The sequence below is a fragment of the Phascolarctos cinereus genome, unplaced genomic scaffold (genome assembly GCF_003287225.1).
Source record: "Phascolarctos cinereus isolate Bilbo 61053 unplaced genomic scaffold, phaCin_HiC Scaffold_9;HRSCAF=440, whole genome shotgun sequence".
Classification (NCBI taxonomy): Eukaryota; Metazoa; Chordata; class Mammalia; order Diprotodontia; family Phascolarctidae; genus Phascolarctos; species Phascolarctos cinereus.
This window is the reverse complement of record NW_027556402.1, coordinates 212,717,611-212,738,934: the sequence shown is the minus strand read 5'-3', so window position 1 is coordinate 212,738,934 and position 21,324 is coordinate 212,717,611. Positions and strand designations below refer to the sequence as shown.

The following is a 21,324-nucleotide window of genomic DNA, read 5'->3' as shown; positions in this document are numbered from 1 at the left end:
AAAATAATTTCGTCATAGCCAAGTCTGACTATAGTATTCCCTTCCTCAAAAATCTAGTTGCTAGTGTTTGCTTCAGCAACTCCTTATCACTTTCAGAATACACCTCTTCAGCCTGGTATTTAAAGTCCTCCTCAATCTGTTTCTAGCCGATTTTTCTAGACTCATTTTATATTGCTCTACCTTGTACATTCTTCAGTCTAGTAGTTTGAACAACTTGACCTGCCCTGTCCTCCTGTCTCCCACTTTCATACAACCATTCCACTTGCTGGAATATCTGCCCTTTCACATTCTCCCTTATTGAAAATATCTTCTTCCTTCAGAGCCCAGTCCAAGTGCTATGTACACCTTCTCCAAGAACCACACAGCTCAAAGTGACTGCTCCTGTGGTGCATTTTCTCAGAGGATCTTGTCTAAATCTGTCCTTTGTCCTTCTTGAATTCTTCCTTCTATCACTCTTACCTGTGTGTGTTGTATCCTCACTTACTGACCGAAGGTCCATGACAACAGGCACTTTGGGTCATTTCTCTCTGTCTTCTCAGAACCTAGCACGGTTCCTGAGGTACCCTGGGCATTTAATATCTGTTTGTCGAATGGAATAGAATCTTATAACATGTGGGCTTACACAGGGGGTGGGAATCTCAGGGGCAAACTGTGTCTCTGGGCAGCCTGACCAAAGACCAGTGTGCCCGTGTGTCAACCCTGTTTTACAGAGGGCTTAAGCTGCATAAATAAGGATCACGGCTGTGGCCACCTCTGCTAGGAGACCCTGGAGGGAGGAGTAGCATGCGAATGCAGGCCTGGTTTTGAAATGGCCAAGAACCAAAGGGACTGCATCCATAAGTACGGAGCTGGGCCTGCTCATGTCTTCGGGAAGCCTAACAAGCAGTACTCTGCTGCTTTCACCAATCACCTCCTTTATGGTGCAGGCGTCATGATTATTAAGGACATTGAGAAAAGTCAGGAGTTTGGAGGTTAGTGCATAAGACAAAGATCTCAACCTGTTGCTTAGCTGCCATAGAAAAGTTATCTATCACAGGGGTAAGTAAACTGATGCTTGGGAGTTGTATTGGAAATTTAGGACTCAGGACCAAGGGGAAATAAATGGAAAAGATGTTTAGAGGAGAAAAATCAATCAGGATTTGTTTCCAGGTAATAAATACTTCAACATTCAAAAGATTTGTAATTTTGCCATAGTAGATGGATTCATGAGCTCCTCAGACAAGAAACAATCTCTTGATGGCCAACCTTCTAGTGATAAATCTGTCAGAATTTAGCTGGTCCTCTTATCCATTGCTGAGCCTTTCAGGCTTGGTAGGACCTGCCAGAGCTTGAAATGCTCTTTTGGCATAGCTTTTGAGAACCTACATGTTCTAAATGCGTGGAAATACAGGTTTATTCATCACTTAGCGAGATCTTAGAAAAATAATTGTGGCAGTAAAAAAAGCTCATTTATGTTATTCAACTTTTTTTTTTTAGAAAGGGTTCTACAATCCCTTTAGTAGGAACTTTAACAAGAGTAGATTATTGTAAACTACGTACAGATTTGTAGGGGGAGAGTTATGTGTGAATAGTTTACACTTGGAGACAAAGGCAGATTTATTTCTCATCTGAGAGATGATCAGATCTTTCCTAATAATCATTGTCAGTGCTGTGCTAGACACTAAAGCTAGGAGGTCCTGATGCTTAATACATGGGGAGCTTATGACCTTGTCACTGGAAGCTGTATCAGAAGGCAGGGCTTTGAGCCCCAGCTCCAGTGCTAATCTGATAGTCATGGACAAAGAGCCTGACCTCCTCTGAGATTCCGTTTCCTTGTGTGTAAGAGGAGGAGAATGATATTTGCACTAGCTTCCTCATGGTATCATTGTGAGAAAAATGCTTTGTAAGTCTATAAAGTGCTGTAGGATTTTAAGTCGATCTTTATGTAAGACTGCTAGTATAGTAGAAGGAGCATTGGATGTAAGACAGAAAACCTTGTGCTTCTCTGAGTGTTAGTGGAGATGTAGCCAGCCTGCCTTGGTAAGCCTTACATAGAGATGAGTTTTTATTACCAGTTATTGTTAATATTAGCTTTTTGAGCATGGCTTCTTCCTGGAAAGCTTTTGAGTATGGGCCTGGTGACAGATTGAATGCCTGTGGTGGATAGCATGCAGTGGATGGAGTGCTGAGCCTGGAGTCTGGAAGACCTGAGTTCAAATCCCACCTCAGACACTTACTAGTTGTGTGACCCCGGGTAAGTCACTTAATCTGATTTGGCTCAGTTTCCTAATCTGTAAAATGAACTGGAGAAGGAAATGGCAAACCACCCCAGTATCTTTGCCAAGAAAACCCCGAATGGGGTCACAAAAAGCCGAACACAACTGAAACGACTAAATAACAAACAGGAAATTAGCTAAGTTGTAAACTTAGCTAAGTTCTAAGGGGCTCATGACCAGGTTATGAGCCACATGGTTGTAAAATGGCCATGGGATTATAAAAGTTTTGGCCCTGGCACTCTGGAAAACATCTATGAAGGTATAGAGGGGTTGATATCTGATTGGTGAATCTGATAGCAGTGAAATCATGAATATTTGAAGAATGAAGTTTTATTGTCATTAGCAATAACAAAAATTAAAAATTAAGCTGCACTTCAAGAAGGACAAATGTGCTGGGTAATTGCTAAAACCCATTAACTTGTCAGATATGTGCATTTGTAATCTTCATGTGTATTATAAATGTACATTACATTTATAAAATGTAAATTTGGAGTTTTCAAAATCAGGAGGAATTGCAGGCAGGCAGATTCTTCTCCTCTATAGCACTGTAAAGCCTGGCTGACAGGCTCAGAGTTAAATGTGCAGTTTTTAAATGTAATTTCCCCCTCCTTTCTTTTAGGTATTAGTTTAGAAGAAAAGTTCTGTAACAGTAGCAATGATTTAACTTGGATTTCTGAAGAGTTCTTCAGAGAGAATGAAAAATTCCAGGGGCTCCACGAGGCTAGAAGAAATTGAAGACCTAAAGAGTTTGGGCATTGGAATAGAAAGAGAGTGAATTTAAAACAGCTGCTGGTGGGAGAGGGCTAGAAAGGTTAATGTTGTTTTAATTATATGTGTTGTGTGTGCAAGTGATATGTTACTTTGACATGAATGCCAGCCTCTCACAGCATGTCCCTTGATCATTCTTCCCTTCAAACCAAATCAAAATAAAACAATTGATTTGAACCACTCTGGACTGTTTAGAAGAAGCAGGTTTTGATGATTTTAAAAAATGGATTTTTATTGATATCTTTTATTTTTATATCACCTCGATTTCCTCCTGTATCCCTTGCTCTGCCCCCTCACACGGAGTACAGAATTTTTTTTTTTTAAGAAAAAGAGGATTGACAATTAAGAAAAAAAAACTTAGCTAGAGAAATATGAGCCGATGAATTATTTCCTTTTTCATTCCCAGTAACATAAAGTAATACTGAAAATTGGTCAAAGCCCCCTTCTGAAAAAACTGAAAACTTATTGATGCAGTAGATTTTCTTGAATAGAACTAAGTCACAGCCACTTGTGGGAATGCTATACTAACGAAGCTCACAAAGTAGATATGTAGCAAACAAATAATGTGCATACTGTAATCTAAATACTATGCTTTACTTCAAGGAGAGAAGACTACTTCCCTCTTCATACCAGTTAGCTGGATGAGACGATAATCAGTCATGATGGTTTTTTTTTCTTGGCTGGCCTCATTGCTGTAGCTTAGGCAGGCACAGAAGGTGCCTGAACCCTCCCCATTCGCCAATTCAATGCAAGAAGGCAGTCTTAGATAGCAGTCTGAGGATGCAAAGTGTCAAAGTTCTGGAAACCCCAGAATAATAGACACAACTGAATCCTTTTTTGTAAAACTGACTCCTTTGCCACATGGTAAGTAGCTGGGTCTGGAAGAGCTTCTAATTAACAGCGAGGCGGGCCCAAATGCCACAAGGTGGTGTGTAGAAACGAAATAGTCCGAATCCTTGTGTTGTAACTTCTCCTTAGTTCAGGAAAACACATAAATAATGGGAAGCCCTTTCATTTTGGAACCGTGTCCCATTACAGCGAGGCTCTTGTGTCCCTCCTGCCACAATTTAAAGTGTAATTTGTTTCTTTTGAATAGCAGCAATTTCTCATCAGTTTATGTGTTTGTATTAGGAGGAAAGAAGAGCTGATGCACAAATGAGATTTATCCATATGTGCATCAGCTATTAGTAAAGTCTCTCTCATCTTATTAAGGACAGCAGAGCTGTGAAGCCAGCAATCAGCAGTTAACAGAAACCCTGCAGGCCAGGACCACAAGAAACTCTGGGTGGTTTTTTTTTTCCCCCAGTCTGGCTCATTGCATTGCCGCCTGCAGAACCGATTATCCATGCAGAAAGGAGAGAGAGCTAGGAAGAGACGTAAGGGAGACCTTTTTGTGGGGACATGACCCAGCTGTGGAAATGTTGTGTTAGGCAGTGGGCGTGCTGCCACAATCCCAGGCACAGAGAACCTCAAAGAGCTACACAGCAATGATTCTCACAAGGTCACACAGTGTTAGGTCCTCCACAGCACTTTGTGGAAGCTGCTCCACTCTCTTCTTTGGGCCAGCGTCAGAAGTTGCTGAACTTGCATTTGCATGTCACTGAACCTTGATGGTATCCCTTGGCGTTCATTCATTGCTTTGGCCGTGGCGATTTCGTGGGTCTCAAAGTCAGAAGGATCTCCAGGCATCTGATCTAGCAATCAGCCTTGAAGCAGTTATGGTAGTTTGCAAACTACCTTAACTGAAGCCCAGAGATTAGATTATTTACCCAAAGGTATATAAGCGGGAGGTGGAAGAGTGGGGTGGAGAGCCCAGGTCTCTCCCCATGGCATCACACTGGCGTTTTGGCATGTTACCGATCCGTCTATTTTCTTTTCAGTGACATATGATCATGGAAATGGCAGATGTCAGCATATATGTGATGAAACAGATGAAGGACCTGAGTGTAGTTGCCACCCAAAGTACAGGGTACACCCAGATGGGAGGTCCTGCCTGGGTCAGTATACAGACTGGCATCTGTCGTATCAGAAAAGAATACTACTGATGACAAAGGCTGTTTGTGGATGTGGGTGTGGTATGACCAACAGTCCTCTCTGCACTTCTGCTGTTAAGATCGCCCTTTGGTTTTTGGCTCTAGTCACGGTGACGTTCTTTAGATATAGGCTATATTAATAGAAGCATGATAATAGCATGTATAGTGCCTTCAGCTGTACAAAGTGCTGCTTTGTATGTGTTATCTCATTTGTACTTCAGAGAGCTCTGTGAGGTCGGTATTACAGGCATTCCTGCTACTAGCTGATAGATGAAAAAACTGAGTTTAGTGACTTGCCCATGGTCACATTGCTAATAAGTGTCAGAGGCGGGTTTTGAACCTGGGTCTTCCTGACTCCAGGTCCCAGACTCTATATATTGTACTACCTAGTTTCTCTTCAGTGATTTTTTTCACACCTTGGAACTTTTTTCTCATCCTGGAAGAGGGAAGACATTTGCTACTGATACTCCAGAATAGAATGTGTTAAACTTGTAAAAATTGCTATTGAAAAATCTTTCATACCTGTTTTTGTTGTTTTTGTTTTTTGGCGAAGTAATTGGGGTTAAGTGATTTGCACAGGGTCACACGGCTAGTAAGTGTCAAGTATCTGCTCTGAGACTGCATTTGAACTCAGGTCCTCTTAACTCCATGGCCAGTGCGCCACCTAGCTGCCCCTTTCATAACCTTTTTTACAATGGATATATTGCTATTTTCATGTGTTGTTTTCTTTCACAATGGTATAAGGATAAGTTGACAACTAGGAGGTGTTATTTCACATCTCCAGTGAAATAAGATGATCATATAGTTCATAGTTTTAAAGCATATTTAAGATTTCAGAAGAAGTCAATGGTGACAAAGGTTTCCCTAGGGGAAAAGTTCTTAACTTGGAGTCAGTGGACCTCCAGGGCATCTGTGGATAGATTTCTGTGGGTCTGTGATTTTTTAAAAAATATTTTGATAACTATATTTCAATATAATTGGCTTTCTTTGTAATCCTGTGTGTTTTATTTTAATGCATGAACATTATTTTGAGGAGTCCATAAACTTCGTCAGACTACCAGAGAGGTCAACAGGACAAAAAAACCCCACATCTTAGGGATAGGAATACTCTCTTGACTCTTCTGTTTTTATTGTTTGTTTCTCTTATAGAGAAAGAGGAGTCTACCCTACAGCTAATGGAGAACAATGTTCCATCATCAGTAGCTGAGGTCGACAAAAGAGTAAAACGGAGACTACTTATGGGTAAGATCAACAACCTCTCATTACTTACATCATTGTAGGGCAGACAGGCCCATGCCTTCCATGTAGACCTCATCGTCCTTTTCTCAGTCTAACGGTAGCAACATAATAGGTCACTGCTGTTGGACTAGGGAGTATCAGACTTTACATTGCCTTTAATTACGGGTTTGTTTTTTTTTGTTTGTATATTCTTTGTCCTCTTCCTAGACCATACCTTTCTTGAGGGCAGAAACTCTTGACATTCATCTTTGTATGCCTTGTAGCACATTGCACATAGGGCCTTGCTCAATAAATGTCTGTTGAATGGGTGGCTACAGCACCCTGGTCTATTATTATGTTCAGTATTTAATGAGAGGAGAAGAGAGAGAGAGAGAGAGAGAGAGAGAGAGAGAGAGAGAGAGAGAGAGAGAGAGAGAGAGAGAGAGAGAGAGAGTGAGTGAGTTGAGTGCTTCTTTTTGAGGCATCATTTGGAAGAAGGATTCATTTTCTGCTTGGCTCTGGAGGAAATTTCTGCAAAGCTGATTGTACTTCAGTCTAGGGACTAATTTCTAAACTATTTGAACTGTTGAAAAGTGTGACCATGCTGCCTTGGGGAGACCTTTGGGTGGGGCCTGTCTGACCAGGTCCTTGCTAGAGATTTTATAGAGGGGATTCACATTTTGGTGGTGGCTGAGGAGGCCGCATGGGCTGTGATGAGGTCAGACAGAGTGCCTATTGCAAACACGTACCACCTCTGTGCCTGGAGACCTCCTTTCCCCTCTGGGCCTCCACTTTGTCTTGTGTAAAAAGAAAAGCTCGCTCCGAGGTCATCTCTTCTAAGTTTCTATGGCCTAAAAGCTCCAAGTCTGTGATCCTAGGACTAGATGGTCTCTAAGGCCTCTTATAGCTCTGAGGGTCTGGGATTCATTTGATTGCCCTTCATTTAATTATTTTTATTTTTTTCCCAGTCTACTGTCTCTCTTATATAGGAAGTTTAGGCATGAACAGTTTGAGGATTAGGTATAGAATAGCCCCCAAAGCTATGGGAATAGAAATTTACTACTCAAATGATAATTTTTCTGGCAAAAAGGAGAGCCAGAACAGTCTGTAGAGCATTCAGGATGAGTCTTTGAAGCCTTCTTAGGGTTATTTCAGCAGAGCAGCTGATTTCATATTTAGCAGCCTGTGGCAACCTGGCATTTGTGATTTCTAACTGAATTTTACACAGTTCATAATTGCTCACAATGGATCACCATAATAGATTATCAGTCATGATGGATGCCAAGCAGGGGGAATAATTTGCCCATGGTCAGACAGCTTAGTCAGTGGCAGAGTCTGGACTAGACTCTAGTTCTCTTGTCCTTAAGCCTAGTATTCTTTGTCCAGCTTTGTGGTACTTCTCTTCCTGGGATACAGGAAGCTAGATATCGATCAGTAAGAGTAACTTCCATTTCTGTAGCATTATAAGGCTTACAAAGACCTTTTCTTACAATAGCACTATTAGGTAGGTCAGGCAAAGATGGTTGCCCCCATTTTACAGAGGAGTAAGTTAAGGCCCTGAGAAGTAAAGTGACCTATTATGGATCAATAGGTCACAAGATCACTGATTGTGATTTAGAAGTGACCTCAGAGGTCTTCTAGAACATCTTTGTCATTTTACAGATGAGGAAAATGAGATGCAGAGAGGTCGTGCTTTACTGTAGCTCACCCAGTGAGTAGTACAGCCAGGATTCAAATCCAGGATATCCTCGAACTACTGGGCCTTTGACCTGTGCAGGGAGAAGGTGACAGGATGTCCTCTAGAATGAGTGGCTGGCTGGATAAGGGGAAGCATGCTCTGGGCCCTCTAGTTAGAGTGGGCTGAGGCAAGTTCTCATTCACTGACCCACCGATCAGCCAGTAAACGCTTATTAAGGGCCTACTGTGCATCAGGCCCTAGGCCAGGCAATCAAAGCAGAGATTCACTTCTGTCTGGGGTTAGGAAGCATGGTCTCTGGAGGGTCAGTGTTCTTGGGGGAGAGAAGTGGCCAGCAACAAAGCAGATGGTCAGATTCTGCTCCAGCCCCAGGCCCAGTACTCTTACCATTAGCGTATGCTGCCTTCTTCCACCCCTCCAACCCTTCACTGTTTTAAGAAGATACAGCCCTCCAGGGATAAAGCAGGCACTTCCCCCATTGCCGTGGGCTGCACTGGATCCCAGAAGTCCCAACAGCAGGTGGCAATGACATGGACTCCATCAGTGTGTACCACATTGTGCTTTTGGCATATGCTTTCTTGGGCTTTCAGTCACATAGGAGCATTGAGACCCTGCAGTACTTTCTTTCTAGCTGTATTATTGCTTCTCAGAAAAGCAAACAGTTTTTTCATTTCCTTTTTTTTTTTATTATCAGAAACATGTGCTGTAAACAATGGAGGCTGTGACCGAACATGTAAGGACACATCTACTGGTGTTCACTGCAGTTGCCCTGTGGGATTCACCCTCCAGTTTGATGGGAAGACATGTAAAGGTAGATTCCCTTTCCATAGAGGAGATGTGTGTCCAGGTCTAAGAATAAGCCCTGCTGTACCAACAGGACACAATGAAGACAGTTCTTTTCCATCTACATCCGTCGTTGCCACCTCCTGAATATCTTCAGATTTGATTATGACTCATATCAATAGCAGATTTTCTTATTTGGGCCAGTGAAAACTTGTGATTGAGCAAGCTTAATTAAAACCAATTTAATTCTGTTAGCTGTTGGGAAGGTCAGCCTTTAGGAACATCAAATAATTCATTTCAGGCTATAACCTTATTAGAAAAAAAGGCAGAAGATCAAGGAAATAGCCATTTTGAAGAGATAATATCAGCATATTATAAGTAACAACCCAGATAATTATCCAGAGTAAATTAATGAAGAATTAACCCATTAATTCTCACTGATCAAGGGAATCTCAATGGCTTCTTGTTATTTTATGGGCATAAGTACAAAGGACTGGTTACTTAGCATGTTAAAAAGAGATAGCTAGTCATCTGTTTCAATTATCTGTTATCAACTGTATCAATTGAAAAAATGTAAAATTATTTTGAGTATCAGGAAACTTTTTTTAAAAATTGAGTATTTTGCTGTTGTTTCAGTTTTATAGCAAGTGTTTGAGCTCCTTAAAAAGTTTTAATGATTAAAATAGGACTAGAGACTATACTGAAAGAAACTGAGCCATGAATGGAGAAGTATGCAAGAAAACTTCATACTTCTTTCCCACAGCTTTATTTCCTGTGGCTAGGGAAGAGTAATGTAAGAGTTCTAAATATATTCTAAAAAGATGAAGATTATTACCTTTAATAAAGTGGTAAGTGGGGAAATAATGAGTGTGCCCATTTTAAAGCAGAAAAACCAGCGGCAAGTAGAACCTCCTTGAAAACTCTTTAGTGAACTCTTGTTGGGAATTATAGAGCATTTGCAAGCACCTTGGGGGTCAGTAGGGAAAATCAATCGACGTACTCATTTTCAGTCATATTTGCCTGTTGCAGATATTGATGAATGTCAGACTGGTAATGGAGGCTGCGATCACTTCTGCAGAAACACTGTTGGCAGTTTTGATTGCAGTTGCAAGAAAGGATTTAAATTATTAACAGATGAAAAGTCTTGTCAAGGTATGTGCTGAGAATGCCTGAAGATTGATTCACTGTATGGCCTTGAACCAGTCACCTATCTACATTATATCTCACTTTGTGAAATAGAACAAAAATGCTGACATGCCTCATGGGTATATTATGCATATCAAAGAGTTCATGATCAAAGACCTTGAAAAACTTGCTCTTCTTAGGGGGAAAAGGAGAATTTAGAACAAGTTAAGTCAAACCCCCATAATAAGGTTCCTCCTCTTTTTAAATGACATCATCTTAGTTCTTCTTGTGAAGTGTGTCTGAGAAATATAAGCAGGTGTTCAGCCATCCTGCCAAGGACATGTTTTGTAGCTGACATAAGAAAATGGACTGAATTTTCTCAAATAGCAGGAAACCTTGCCATAGAAGCATCTGCCTCTTAAAAGCTTATGATAGCAAGATGGTGGTGCCTGTCAGTGATTAGCAGCTGAATTTGAGCCTTGTGTCTGGTTTGGAAATGGCAAACTTTGACAGGCATATGGGTGCATTATTTTTATGTCTGTAAAGGGACATATATAGGAATAAACCCTCAGGAAGCATATATTCCTTGCATCATTCACTTATATCACATGGGTGGTATTTTAAGTGATGAGAGCTGGTTGGCTGTTAGAGATATGGGCTACACTGTATATTTCTGCCTGCACTTCACGTAAAGATAATATTAACATTTTAGCTTTCCCCCCCATTGCTGTTCTTCCTTCTGGTTTCAATTCAGTGATGATTTATTAAGTACCTACTATGTGTGCTAGATGCCATCGGAGATGGAAAGAGATGGAAATAATAGACATTGTTGCTGCTGTCAGTGTGGAGATACAGTCTAGCAGGTGGTGTAAGACATGCACAAATAATTATGATACAAATTCAAGGATTTTTTAATATATGAATATATGTCTTCTCCCACACATTTCTCATAGTTCAAGAGACATTTATTAAGCACTTAAGCACTCTGTAATAGAAACACAAAGTAAATTCTTAATAAATGTGTTCTTCTTGAAAATGTGAAATGTACAGCAGAGAATAGAGGGGCATGAAAGACCAGATGAATCACTTCTTAGGGGGTTTAGGAGATGTTTTGTGATGAGGTGAGGCCTGAGCTGAATGTAGAAGGAAGAGAAGGATTTTAGCCCATGCAGCTGTAAATTCCTTGAGATCAAGGGCTTTTTTTGCTTTTTCTTTGTATCTGATGGCTTAGCAGAGCACCTGGCATATATGGGAGGAAGCTCTTAATATATTCTTGTTAATTGATTAATTCTATGCGTTGGGGAATGGACAGAATATTCACAATCGAAGTCCATGGGCCTGGGACCTCAGAAACAATCTCGCTAAACCCCTCCCTGAACAGGAATCCCCCTGACCATGTGCCTGACAAGGGTCATCCAGCCTCTGCTTGAAGGCCTCCATGCCCATCTAATTCCACTTTTGCATCATTTTGTTGGGAATGTGTATCTTTGCCATTTTGTCCCAGTGTGTCCTGCCTTTGTCCCTCTGGGACAGAGGAGAACAAACTTAATCTTTTATTCACAGGGTAGCTCTTCAGCCTGAAGAAAGTTGTTGTGCATGTGTGAAAACAGGAGAGGGTGAGAAGGGAGGAAGGGGAAGTAAGGAGCTTAGCATCCCCAAGTCCAGTCCCTCCTTTTACAGAGGAGGAAATGGGCACAAAGAAGTGAAGGGACCTGCCTAGGGGCACACAGCTAGGAAGTGTCTGAAACAGGATTTGAATTCGTATCTTCTGGTACCAAGTCCAGGGCATTATCCCACTATTCCATGTTGCCTTTAGTTTGTCTGGCATGTCCAGTGCCTGATGGGAAGAGTGTCAAATACGTTTGGAAATGTAGGTTGAGATCAGATTGTGGATATTTTTGAATGCCAGCGTAAGGAGTTTGTGTTTTATTTTGTAAGCAATGGAAAAACACTGAGGTTTTTTAATATAGTTCTATGGTCAAACCTGTGTATTAGGAAGATTATTTTGGCCGCTGTGTGAGGGATAGATTGGAGTTCTCCTTGAACCAAGGAGAACAGTTAGGAGGCAGTTATAAAGTCTATATGCATATGTTTATATTTGTAATTGTCTGTTTATTATATATACACATTTATATATTATAAAGTCTATATGTTTCTGTAGATATAGATATCTATATATAAGCATCTCTCTGTATATATACATATATACATACACACCTATATGTATGTATGTATCTACCTATCTGTCTATTTATCTGTCTATCAATCTATCTGCTCCTTGTATCCATCACGTCTCTCTCAGGAAGGTAACATGTTTCATCATAGGTCCTCCAGAGACATGATTGGTCACTGCTTTGATCAGATTTCTTAAGACTTTCAACTTTGTTTTTCTTTAGAGTGTTTTCTTCATATAATTGTTTTCCTGGTTCTGCTCACTTCACTCTGCACCAGTTCATTCTGCCCAAGATTCTCTGAAATCCTTTTGTCATTTCTTATAGCACCATAATATTCTATTACATTTATATACCACAATTTGTTTAGCCATTTCTTGGTTGTCAGAGGAGCTGTCTCAAGTATACCCTTAGCTTCTAGTTAATGAAGAATTAACTCATTAATTATGGCTCTGAAGGGATACTTGTTTCTTCTTCTTTTATTTGATTGTTAGCACTCCATCATCATATAGGTCCTTCTAATTGCTCAAATAAATTGACCTTTCAAGATTTCTGTGGACTTCTTGTGTTTGTATTTCAAAGTTCCTACTCAACTACTGGTTTTTTCATGTTTAAAATGTTTGAAAGTCCTCGATTCCGCTAAAGGTCATTTTTCCTTCCATAGAATTATACTCAGCTTTGCAGAGTAAGTTATTGTTGGTCATAAGCCTATCTCTTTGTGTTTTGGAGTATTGTATTCCTAGATCTCCTCTTTTATTTTTAGGAAGCTGCCAGGTCTTGTGTGATCCTGACTGTAGTTTCTTGGTTCTTAAACTGCTTCTGTCTAGATATTTGCAATATTGTTTCTTTAATCTGAAAGCTTTGAATTTTGGCCATGATATTCCCAGGACTTTTCCTTTTGATGTTCCTTTCAGGAAATGAATTTTTTCCTGTCTTTATTTTGCTCTCTGGTTCTAATAGATCTGGGCAGTTTTCATTTATGATTTATTGAAATATAGTACATAGGCTTTTTATGAGTATTGACTCATAGTCAATAAAAGGATAAGGAAAACAATACAAAAATGACAGAGTGATATCTGTTCAAATCCAAGGCAAGCCATTCATCATCATAGTAATACAAGTCTATGCTCCAGCTGCTGATGCTGAAGAGGTCAAAGTTGATCAGCTCCATGAAGAGCTACAACATCTTCTAGAAATAATACCAAAAAAAGATGTCACATTCATCATAGGGATTGGGATGCTAAAGCAGGAAATCAAAAGATAATTGGAATATCAGACAAGTTTGGCCTTGGAGTAAAAAATGAAGCAGAACAGAGGCAGTTGTGTCAAGATGACTCACTGGTCATAGCAAACACTCTTTTTCAATAGCTCAAAAGGTGACTCTATACATGGCCATCACCAGATAGTCAATATAGAAATCATATTGGTTGTATACTTTGCAGCCAAAGGTCAAAAAACCCTATACAGTCAGTTAAAACAAGACCTGGAGTTGACTATGGCTCAGATCACGAGCTTCTTATTGCAAAATTCAAACATAAATTGAAGAAAGCAGGGAAGACCATCAGACCATGTAGGTATGACTCTAAATAGCATCTCTTATGTGTAAGAAATGGAGGTGATCAATAGATTTAAGGGATTAGATCTGGTAGACAGAGTGCCTGAAGAACTATGGATGGAGACAGGAGAACTCTTGTGCAGGAGGCAGGAACAAAAAACATTCCAAAGAAAAAGAAGAGCAAGAAAGCAAAATAGCTGTTTGATAAGGCTTTACAAATAGTTGAGAAAAGAAGGAAAGTGAAAGGGAAAGAAGAAAGGGAAAGATATACTCAAATGAATGCAGAATTCCACAGCATAGCAAGGAGAGACAAGGTTTCCTTAAATGGGCAGTGCAAAAGAAATAGAAGAAAATAATAGAATGGAAAGACAGAGATCTCTTCAAGAAAATTAAAGGTTGTAAGGGAACGTTATATGCAAAGATGGGCGTGATAAAAGACAAAAATGGCAGGGGCTTAACAGAAGCAGAAGAGATTAAGAAGTGGCAAGAAGACACAAAAAGAACTATACAAGAAAGAGCTTAATGTCACTGACAACCAGGATGGTGTGGTTACTTATCTAGAGCCAGCCATTTCTGGAGAATGAAATCAAGTGGGCCTTAGGAAGCAAATATGACCTTGCTGGCATGTGGAATGAGCACACACGTTACTGTGGGCAAGAATCCCTTAGAAGAAATGGAGTAGCCCTCATAGTCAATAAAAGGATAAGGAAAATAATACAAAAATGACAGAATGATATTTGTTCAAAGCCAAGGTAAGCCATTCATCATCATAGTGATACAAATCTATGTTTCAAATACTGATGTTTGGTAATCTGAACATTTCTTGGTATTGTTCTTCTTTAGAATTGGGACATAAACTGATCTTTTCCAATCCAGTGGCCATTGTTGAGTTTTCCAAATTTGCTGGCATATCAAGTGCAGCCCTTTAACAACATCATCTGATTTTAAATAGTTCCGCAGGAATTCGGTCACTTCCACTAACCTTATTGTTAGCAGTTCTTCCTAAGACCCACTTTATTCTCCAGGATGTCTAGCTCTAGATCAGTAGCACTTCCAGAACTACATACAAGAATAGTGGGGAGAGAGAGCATCCTTGCTTCACTCCCTATTTATTGGAAAAGGTTCTAGTATATCCCTATTGAATGTGGTGCTTAGTCTTAGATAGATGCACTTTATGATACTAAAAAGAATCCTTCTGTACTTATTCTTTGTAAATTGTTTGCTTGTTTGTTTTCTAGCCCAAGTGTTGTACTTTGTCAAAAACTTTTCTGCATCTGTTGAGATAATTATGTGGTCTTGGATGTTTTTGTTTTTAATATGATTAATTATGTTGATTGTTTTCCTAATGTTGAACCATACTTGCATCTCTGGTGTAAGTCCAACTTGTTTATAATGAGTGATTTCTTGGATAAGTCACTGTAATCTGTCTGGCGGGATATTGCTTAAAATTTTTGAGTTGTTATTCATTAATGATATTGGTCTATAGTTCTCCTTCTGTGTTTTATCCTTCCCTGGTTTGGGTATCAGCACTGTGTTTGTTTTATAAAATTATTCTGGTAATGTGCTTTCTTTCTCAGTTTTGTAGAATAATTTGTGTAGTATAGGTACTGAATCCAATAATTCCTAAATTATTTCTCTTTGACATATTTGCCTGGTCAGTTATTTTTGTTATTAGATATCTTGCATTCGTACATTTTTTTTCTTCTTCTTCATTTTGATTTTTTTTCTAATATTTTTTGCTTTGTCATATAGTTATTTCTGTTTGATCTATTCTAGTTTTCAGGGATTCCATTTCTTGGGCAAGTTTTACTACTTTGTTTTCTAAGCTACTTAATTCTCTTTCAATTCTTTCCTCTAGAGCTTTTATTTCATTTGTTAGCCTCCTGCCTTATTTCTTCTACATATTCATATAGTACTTGTGGAAAATTCATTTTTCAATCTGCTTGCAGTTGTTATACAGCTAGATATGCAATAATCTTTTTATGTTCTTTGTTGTTCTCTTTAATTTCCTCTTCTCTCCAGCTTTAATTCCTGAAGTAGAGCTTTGTGCCAAGGCCAGGCTCTGCCTCCTGCTTGGCTTTTGGGTAGGGTGGTTAGCCCTACTTGGTCTTATCTTGAGTACCCTGGTTTCTTGCACTGAATTCTTCCTGTGGTTAACCCTCCTTTATCTTTGAGGTTCAGAGTGATGGATCTTTAGGGCCTTCTCAGGAGTCCTAGCTTAGAGAGTTCAAGACCTCAGAGTCCCTGGGCCACCTGAATCTGAGCACTGAGCTCTCTGACACCATTCTGGTCTGTACCACTCTGGATGTCATGCTGCTTTCCACCCAGGGGCTTTCTGATAGCCTCTGATCACCCTGGGAGGCACTGGCACTGGCTTTGTGAGGTGGAAGGGGGTCCTTCTCTGTCGCCTGTGGTCTTCTGGGTTAACATTTTGTGCAGTTCTAGGAAGCAAGATATCACTTCCTATAATTTCTCATCATTCAGTCTGATTGAGACTCAGGGTTTTGTTATAGTAGGCTTGTAGGAGCTGGGCAACCTGCCTCAGTTCAGGCAGCCTTCTTTGCCAGAAATCCAATATGCCATTAGATTGACAAAACAGACCCCCAAACCCTTCATGCACAGTGTGTACCTTTTTCAAAAAAATTGGTAAGTGGATTTGGTTTTAGGTGGCTATATGACATGGTTTTCATTAACCTGATAGAATATTTGCTGTTCTTTATAATCCTTTGGAACATATAAAATAAATATTGCTTAAGCTTCATAAACACATTGAAAAGTAATTAGGAAAGTGACACCATTTTAGGGGTTGAGGATGGGGCACAAGCAGCCAAAGGAAGACTGGTCAGTCAGTTGGCTAGTTCCTAGACAACTAATAGACATGAATTATAAAATTAATAGAATGGCATTAGCTACCAGGGAAGAAACAGTGGCTGTTTTTCATCTTTTGCTAATCAGCTTCAAACATATAAATATTTACCTAGCAAATTTTCTGTGGGAAGTGATCAATTAAAATATTTAGTAGAAATTGAAACAGTGTTGCATAGTAATAGAGAGTTGGCCTTGAAACCAGGAAGACCTGGATTCAAATTCAGCCCTTGCTACATTATTGGCTGTGTGAACTGGAGAAAGTTTTCTCAGTGCTTTCACAGCTCTGTAAAGCTTTAAGTTGAAGAGAAGGACTCCTCACCAGGGATCTGCCTGTATCAGTGAAATCATAGATCCAGCCTTTATCTCTATTGGGAATTAATTACCCTCCACAGTTTCTTTGCTCTACTTTCCCCCAGGTGTGTGTTGAGATTAAGACTAATGTAGCTTCTCATGAAACACTTCGTATTTAGAAAAATGGCTTTAGCAGAATGAACTAATGCAGAATGATTAGATTTTGGTGAGCAGAATGATCTTAAATTGGATTGTTATGCTGATGTTTCCGTTTAAAGAAATTATTGCAACCCACTGAAATATCCAGGAAGTAGTATGCAGAAATCTCGGCCTATGGAGGAATGTAGAGATGAGGCCAGGAAGGAAAGCTGTGATGAGACAGACACACTGCTTAATGAGGATGAGGGTGCTACTGGGGGTCTGATCAGAACAGCAGGGGGCACCAGGAAGGAGTCAGGTGTGGAATATGTGACCAAGACTAAGTCTGTCTGGAAAGAAGAGTTGTATCTTCGGATTTAAGTGAACACTATTCTTATGGAAACCTATTGAGGATAATAGTATTAACATATTCTTGGACAGGGTTGGAGTTAAAATCTTAAAACGTTAGAGAGACTAGTCTGACCTGATCAGAGACTAAACCTGACTTCAAGGGTGTCTCTCCATACACCATGATAGGCTACCTCTCAAAGCATTATATATAAATCATATAAGCTAGCATGGTGAAGGGCTTCACGTTTGTCCCACACGAAAATTGGTTGAAGGAACTAGGAATGTTGAACATGGTGAGGAGAAGGTTGGAGAGAGACAGGATAACTAGCTGTTTTCAAGCAGTTAAAGGTCTGTCAAGAATGAGGAATTAAACTTTCTTTGTTTGGACTTAGAGGGCAGAACTCTGCTGATTGGAGGGAAGGTTGATGAAAGGCAAATTTAGGCTTGAGGTCAGTGAAGACTTCCCAACAATGTGGGCCATCTAAAAGTGCAATGGTCTGACTTGGGAGGGAGGGATTTCCCCCCTATTAGAGGTCTTCAAACAAAGCCCTTGTCAGTTATGTTGTGGAGGAAATTTCTTTTCTGTTAAGATTTAGACTTAGATGCCTTTGAACTCCAAAATTCTGTAATTCAGTGAGAAATGATATTATTGTACTTTTTATTATCAGCAGATATTGTAAAAATGTTTACATAATAGAAGTCATAATATTTAGGGCATAATCCTTTTTGCTATTGTATTGGCAATCATTTTATGCACGTTGATTTGTGACATTAGTAACAAAGGCTTTCTGATGGGATGAACTGGTTGCTAAGAGGAAAGTGGTAGCTGAGCATTGCTCCCAGTTAAGGTTCAGCTAACTGGTGCGTTCAGTTCTTTAGAATAAAACATTGCTAACCCTTCTTTGAAAATTTACAGATATTGACGAATGCTCTTTTGAGAGGACCTGTGACCACACGTGCATCAATCATCCTGGCACCTTTGAGTGTGCTTGTAATAAAGGATACACCTTGTATGGTTTCACGCATTGTGGAGGTGAGGGAAACGCATCTGCAGGTACACCATGTGGGGGTGACCATGGCTTGGGGAGAAAAGGAAGTATGCCCAACCTTGAAGTTTCTTTAGTTTCCTCCATATTGCGTAATGAAAGGAAAATTTCTGTCCTTCCTACAAGGGCAACAGCCCATGTTGGCTTTCTGTAAGAGTGAGATGACTAACACTTCCAACAGTTTTATTTCCTCTCATCAGCATGAAATGGAACAGAAGGGAATTCAGAGCTCTTTCAGCTGTGAAACTGTTTATTTGCTAGGGAACAATTGTACTTTTAATATAAGGAAGTGAATTCTATAAGCTGATTAACAACTCCAGTGAGCCATTTATTAAGCACCTCTGATGTTCAAGGTACGGTGCTATGTGTTAAGAAAGCAAAGATACCGCACTTAGTCCTCGCTTTCAGGAAGCCAACGATCTAATTAGGGGCAGGATAATAAGACACGTACACGAGTAAGAATGATACAAGGAGGAATGTGATATAAATGCAAAAGAGAGATCCAGAAAGGATGCATGAGGGATCAGTCCTGGAGGGAGGAGAGATATGAACTCATTTCTACAATGCTTTAAGATGTACAAAACCTGTTCCTCACAATAACTTGTAAAATAGGATGTGTAAGTTTTGTTATCTTCATTTTATTTACTTGAGTTGCCTGAGGCTCAGAGAGGTTACAGGAGTGCCAGAGCAGGGTTCAAGCTCATACTCAAACTGAGGAGGCCAGTAAACCACCCTGCCTCATCTCTCAGTTGGTGAAGGCAAGGGTGGTGGGTGGGGAAGGTGGGCAGGAAGAGGCTTTGCATCTTGCAGAACTCATCAGCCTAAAGCTAGAGTTTTGAACCCCAGAAAAGAAGAGAGGAAACCTCTAGCTGAGCTGCAACCCTGGTCTGCTCACATTCTTGCTGTTGAGTCAGAGGTCCTAATGCTATGAGTCAGTATTTGGGCCGAATGTGACCATGAGAGGTGTTCTCACCTCTCATGACCCTCATGGACAGATAATTCTTGCCAATGTATAACTTGAATTTTTACGACTGCAGTTGTAAGCCTGCTTCCTCATGCTCTGTGAAAAGGAAAGCAGATGTTCACTAAAATGAGTCCAACAGCGCTTCGTTCCCGGTAGCTCACATAAGCTTGAGGATCCTTATCCCAAATCTGATTCCGCTGATAAGTCTGGTGCCCCCGAGGAGCAATGAAGTGGCTTTCTCTATTGCCATCGGCTTGAGACCTCACCCCTATGCTTCCCCCAAGATTATAAACTGAGAATCATTTAGCCAGCCAGTCTTTAGTAACTTTTTAGAAATGAATATTTCAGTAAGGTACTCTTGGTACCAAACATTCCTCCGAGTCTGCAATGCACAGTCCTGCAAGTTCATCCAGAATCCAGGGGAAAGTGAGCACAGATGGCACAGGCATAATCACAGTTCCTGGAAGGCCTTTATTCTGTTGGTGGGACACCGTTTCTTTGCTGGGCTCCTTGTTGAACTGTGAGTCCCGATGATACAGGATCCAGACCCCGCTGCTGGCTAACCCAGGGATGCTGCTTAGGGCACTGATGAGAAGATGGAAGTACAACTTCCTCTGGACCTTTGGAACTGGAAAGTCCCCTCTGGTCAAAAGGAGGAGCCTAAGGGAAAGCTCTAGCAGAGGCTGGAGCCAAGGGCTCTTACTTCCTTCCAGGAGATTCTTCCTTAGGAATGTGCTGGAAAACCACACACTCCACTTTCTGGAATTCCTCCCTTTTCAGCTCGCTTGATAATTTATAGATGATTCTTTGGGCTTAATCAAGTTTCCTTGGCCTATCAAAACACAGTTCTTGTATAGGTAGAGGCCGTTTGTGGGTCTAAGATCTATTCCTTGATTGAAAAATTGGTTGAGACTTGTTCTCCCCTGTTTTAATATATCAAGCCAAAAATGGGATGCTTTGGATCCCAGTCTTGGCCTGTATTAAGTAATCCTTTAGCTTACTCTTAGTGGGGTTAAAAACGGAATGCCTTTCTAGTACATCACAGAACTTGTACTGAGGCATCAACCAAATGTTGATATTTGGTTTTGGGGGTGGGGTGGGGAAGAAGTCATATTCTGTCCTGTTTTCCTTTTTGGATTTGGGATGGATGCCAGAAAGATGTGGGTTCTTCTGTCTTTGCCACTGACTGATGTGAATCAAGTCAAGTGTAACATTTAGGGACTGGTTCTGGGCCCACAAGGGCTGGGACACGCCATTCACTGCTTTTCCTGAGGAGTCTCTTTATTCTGGAACCATGCATGTAGTTTATACCTGGCTCAGTCTTGGAGCTCATCATGCCTCTAATGAGAGGAGGGATTAGGTTTCATTTTCTCACTCTCTTTGGCTAGTAAAACTCCCACCCCAGCACCCTAGAGAAAAATCATTTACAGGTTAGGCTGTGGTTCATGTTCAGGGTCTCCCCAAAGTGGGGGTTAGAAAGGTATTTGTGTACAATATGGATCAGATATGGGACAGGTATTTATTTCTAGTACACAAAAAGAGTGCTAAAAGACACAAAAGACTCAGCCTACCCTGAGAGGCTTAAAACAGGATTTTGTAACTTAATTTAAACTTCACCAGGGGGCTAATACTTAAGCCTCAGTGGAATATATAGAATTTTGGAGGATTACTCAATAAACATTTTACATTTCATCTTCTTCACTGTCTAGCAGCTCCCACATCACAGCTGATGAAACAAGTTAAGCAATTAATTGGTGGTCCAATTGGTGGTCATCTTTTCCTAGAACACTGGAGTAGTTATCAGGGACTCCTCTCCTTGCCATCCATCAGTCAGCTCTGGCCAAAAGGACATAGGACCTCTGGGCCCCTTGAACTCACAAAGTCATCTTCAAGCCTATATAGCAAGACATCCATTCAATTGCAAAAGATGCAGCCCCAGACTTGGGTTTAGACACACCTGTGCTTTATCTGCCATGTGCCCCTAGCCTCATGGTAGCTAGGGTAAGGGATAAGACAAACCATCTCTCTCCCAACCCTTATGAGAGGTGCTCAAAACAGTCCC

The 21,324-nt window shown here is 40.5% G+C and overlaps 1 protein-coding gene across 3 annotated transcripts in view; it reads left to right on the top strand.

Annotated features, from left to right (window-relative positions):
• The window catches only part of SCUBE2 (signal peptide, CUB domain and EGF like domain containing 2), an 88,035-nt gene that overhangs the window by 19,746 nt on the left and 46,965 nt on the right, over window positions 1-21,324 (top strand). For all 3 annotated transcript variants that reach the window (XM_021002000.2, XM_021002002.2, XM_021001999.2), the window contains exons 4-7: window positions 6,206-6,298; window positions 8,665-8,781; window positions 9,783-9,905; window positions 18,169-18,285. In XM_021002000.2, the coding sequence (XP_020857659.1) occupies window positions 6,206-6,298; window positions 8,665-8,781; window positions 9,783-9,905; window positions 18,169-18,285 (450 nt within the window). The remainder of the gene's footprint in view (window positions 1-6,205; window positions 6,299-8,664; window positions 8,782-9,782; window positions 9,906-18,168; window positions 18,286-21,324) is intronic.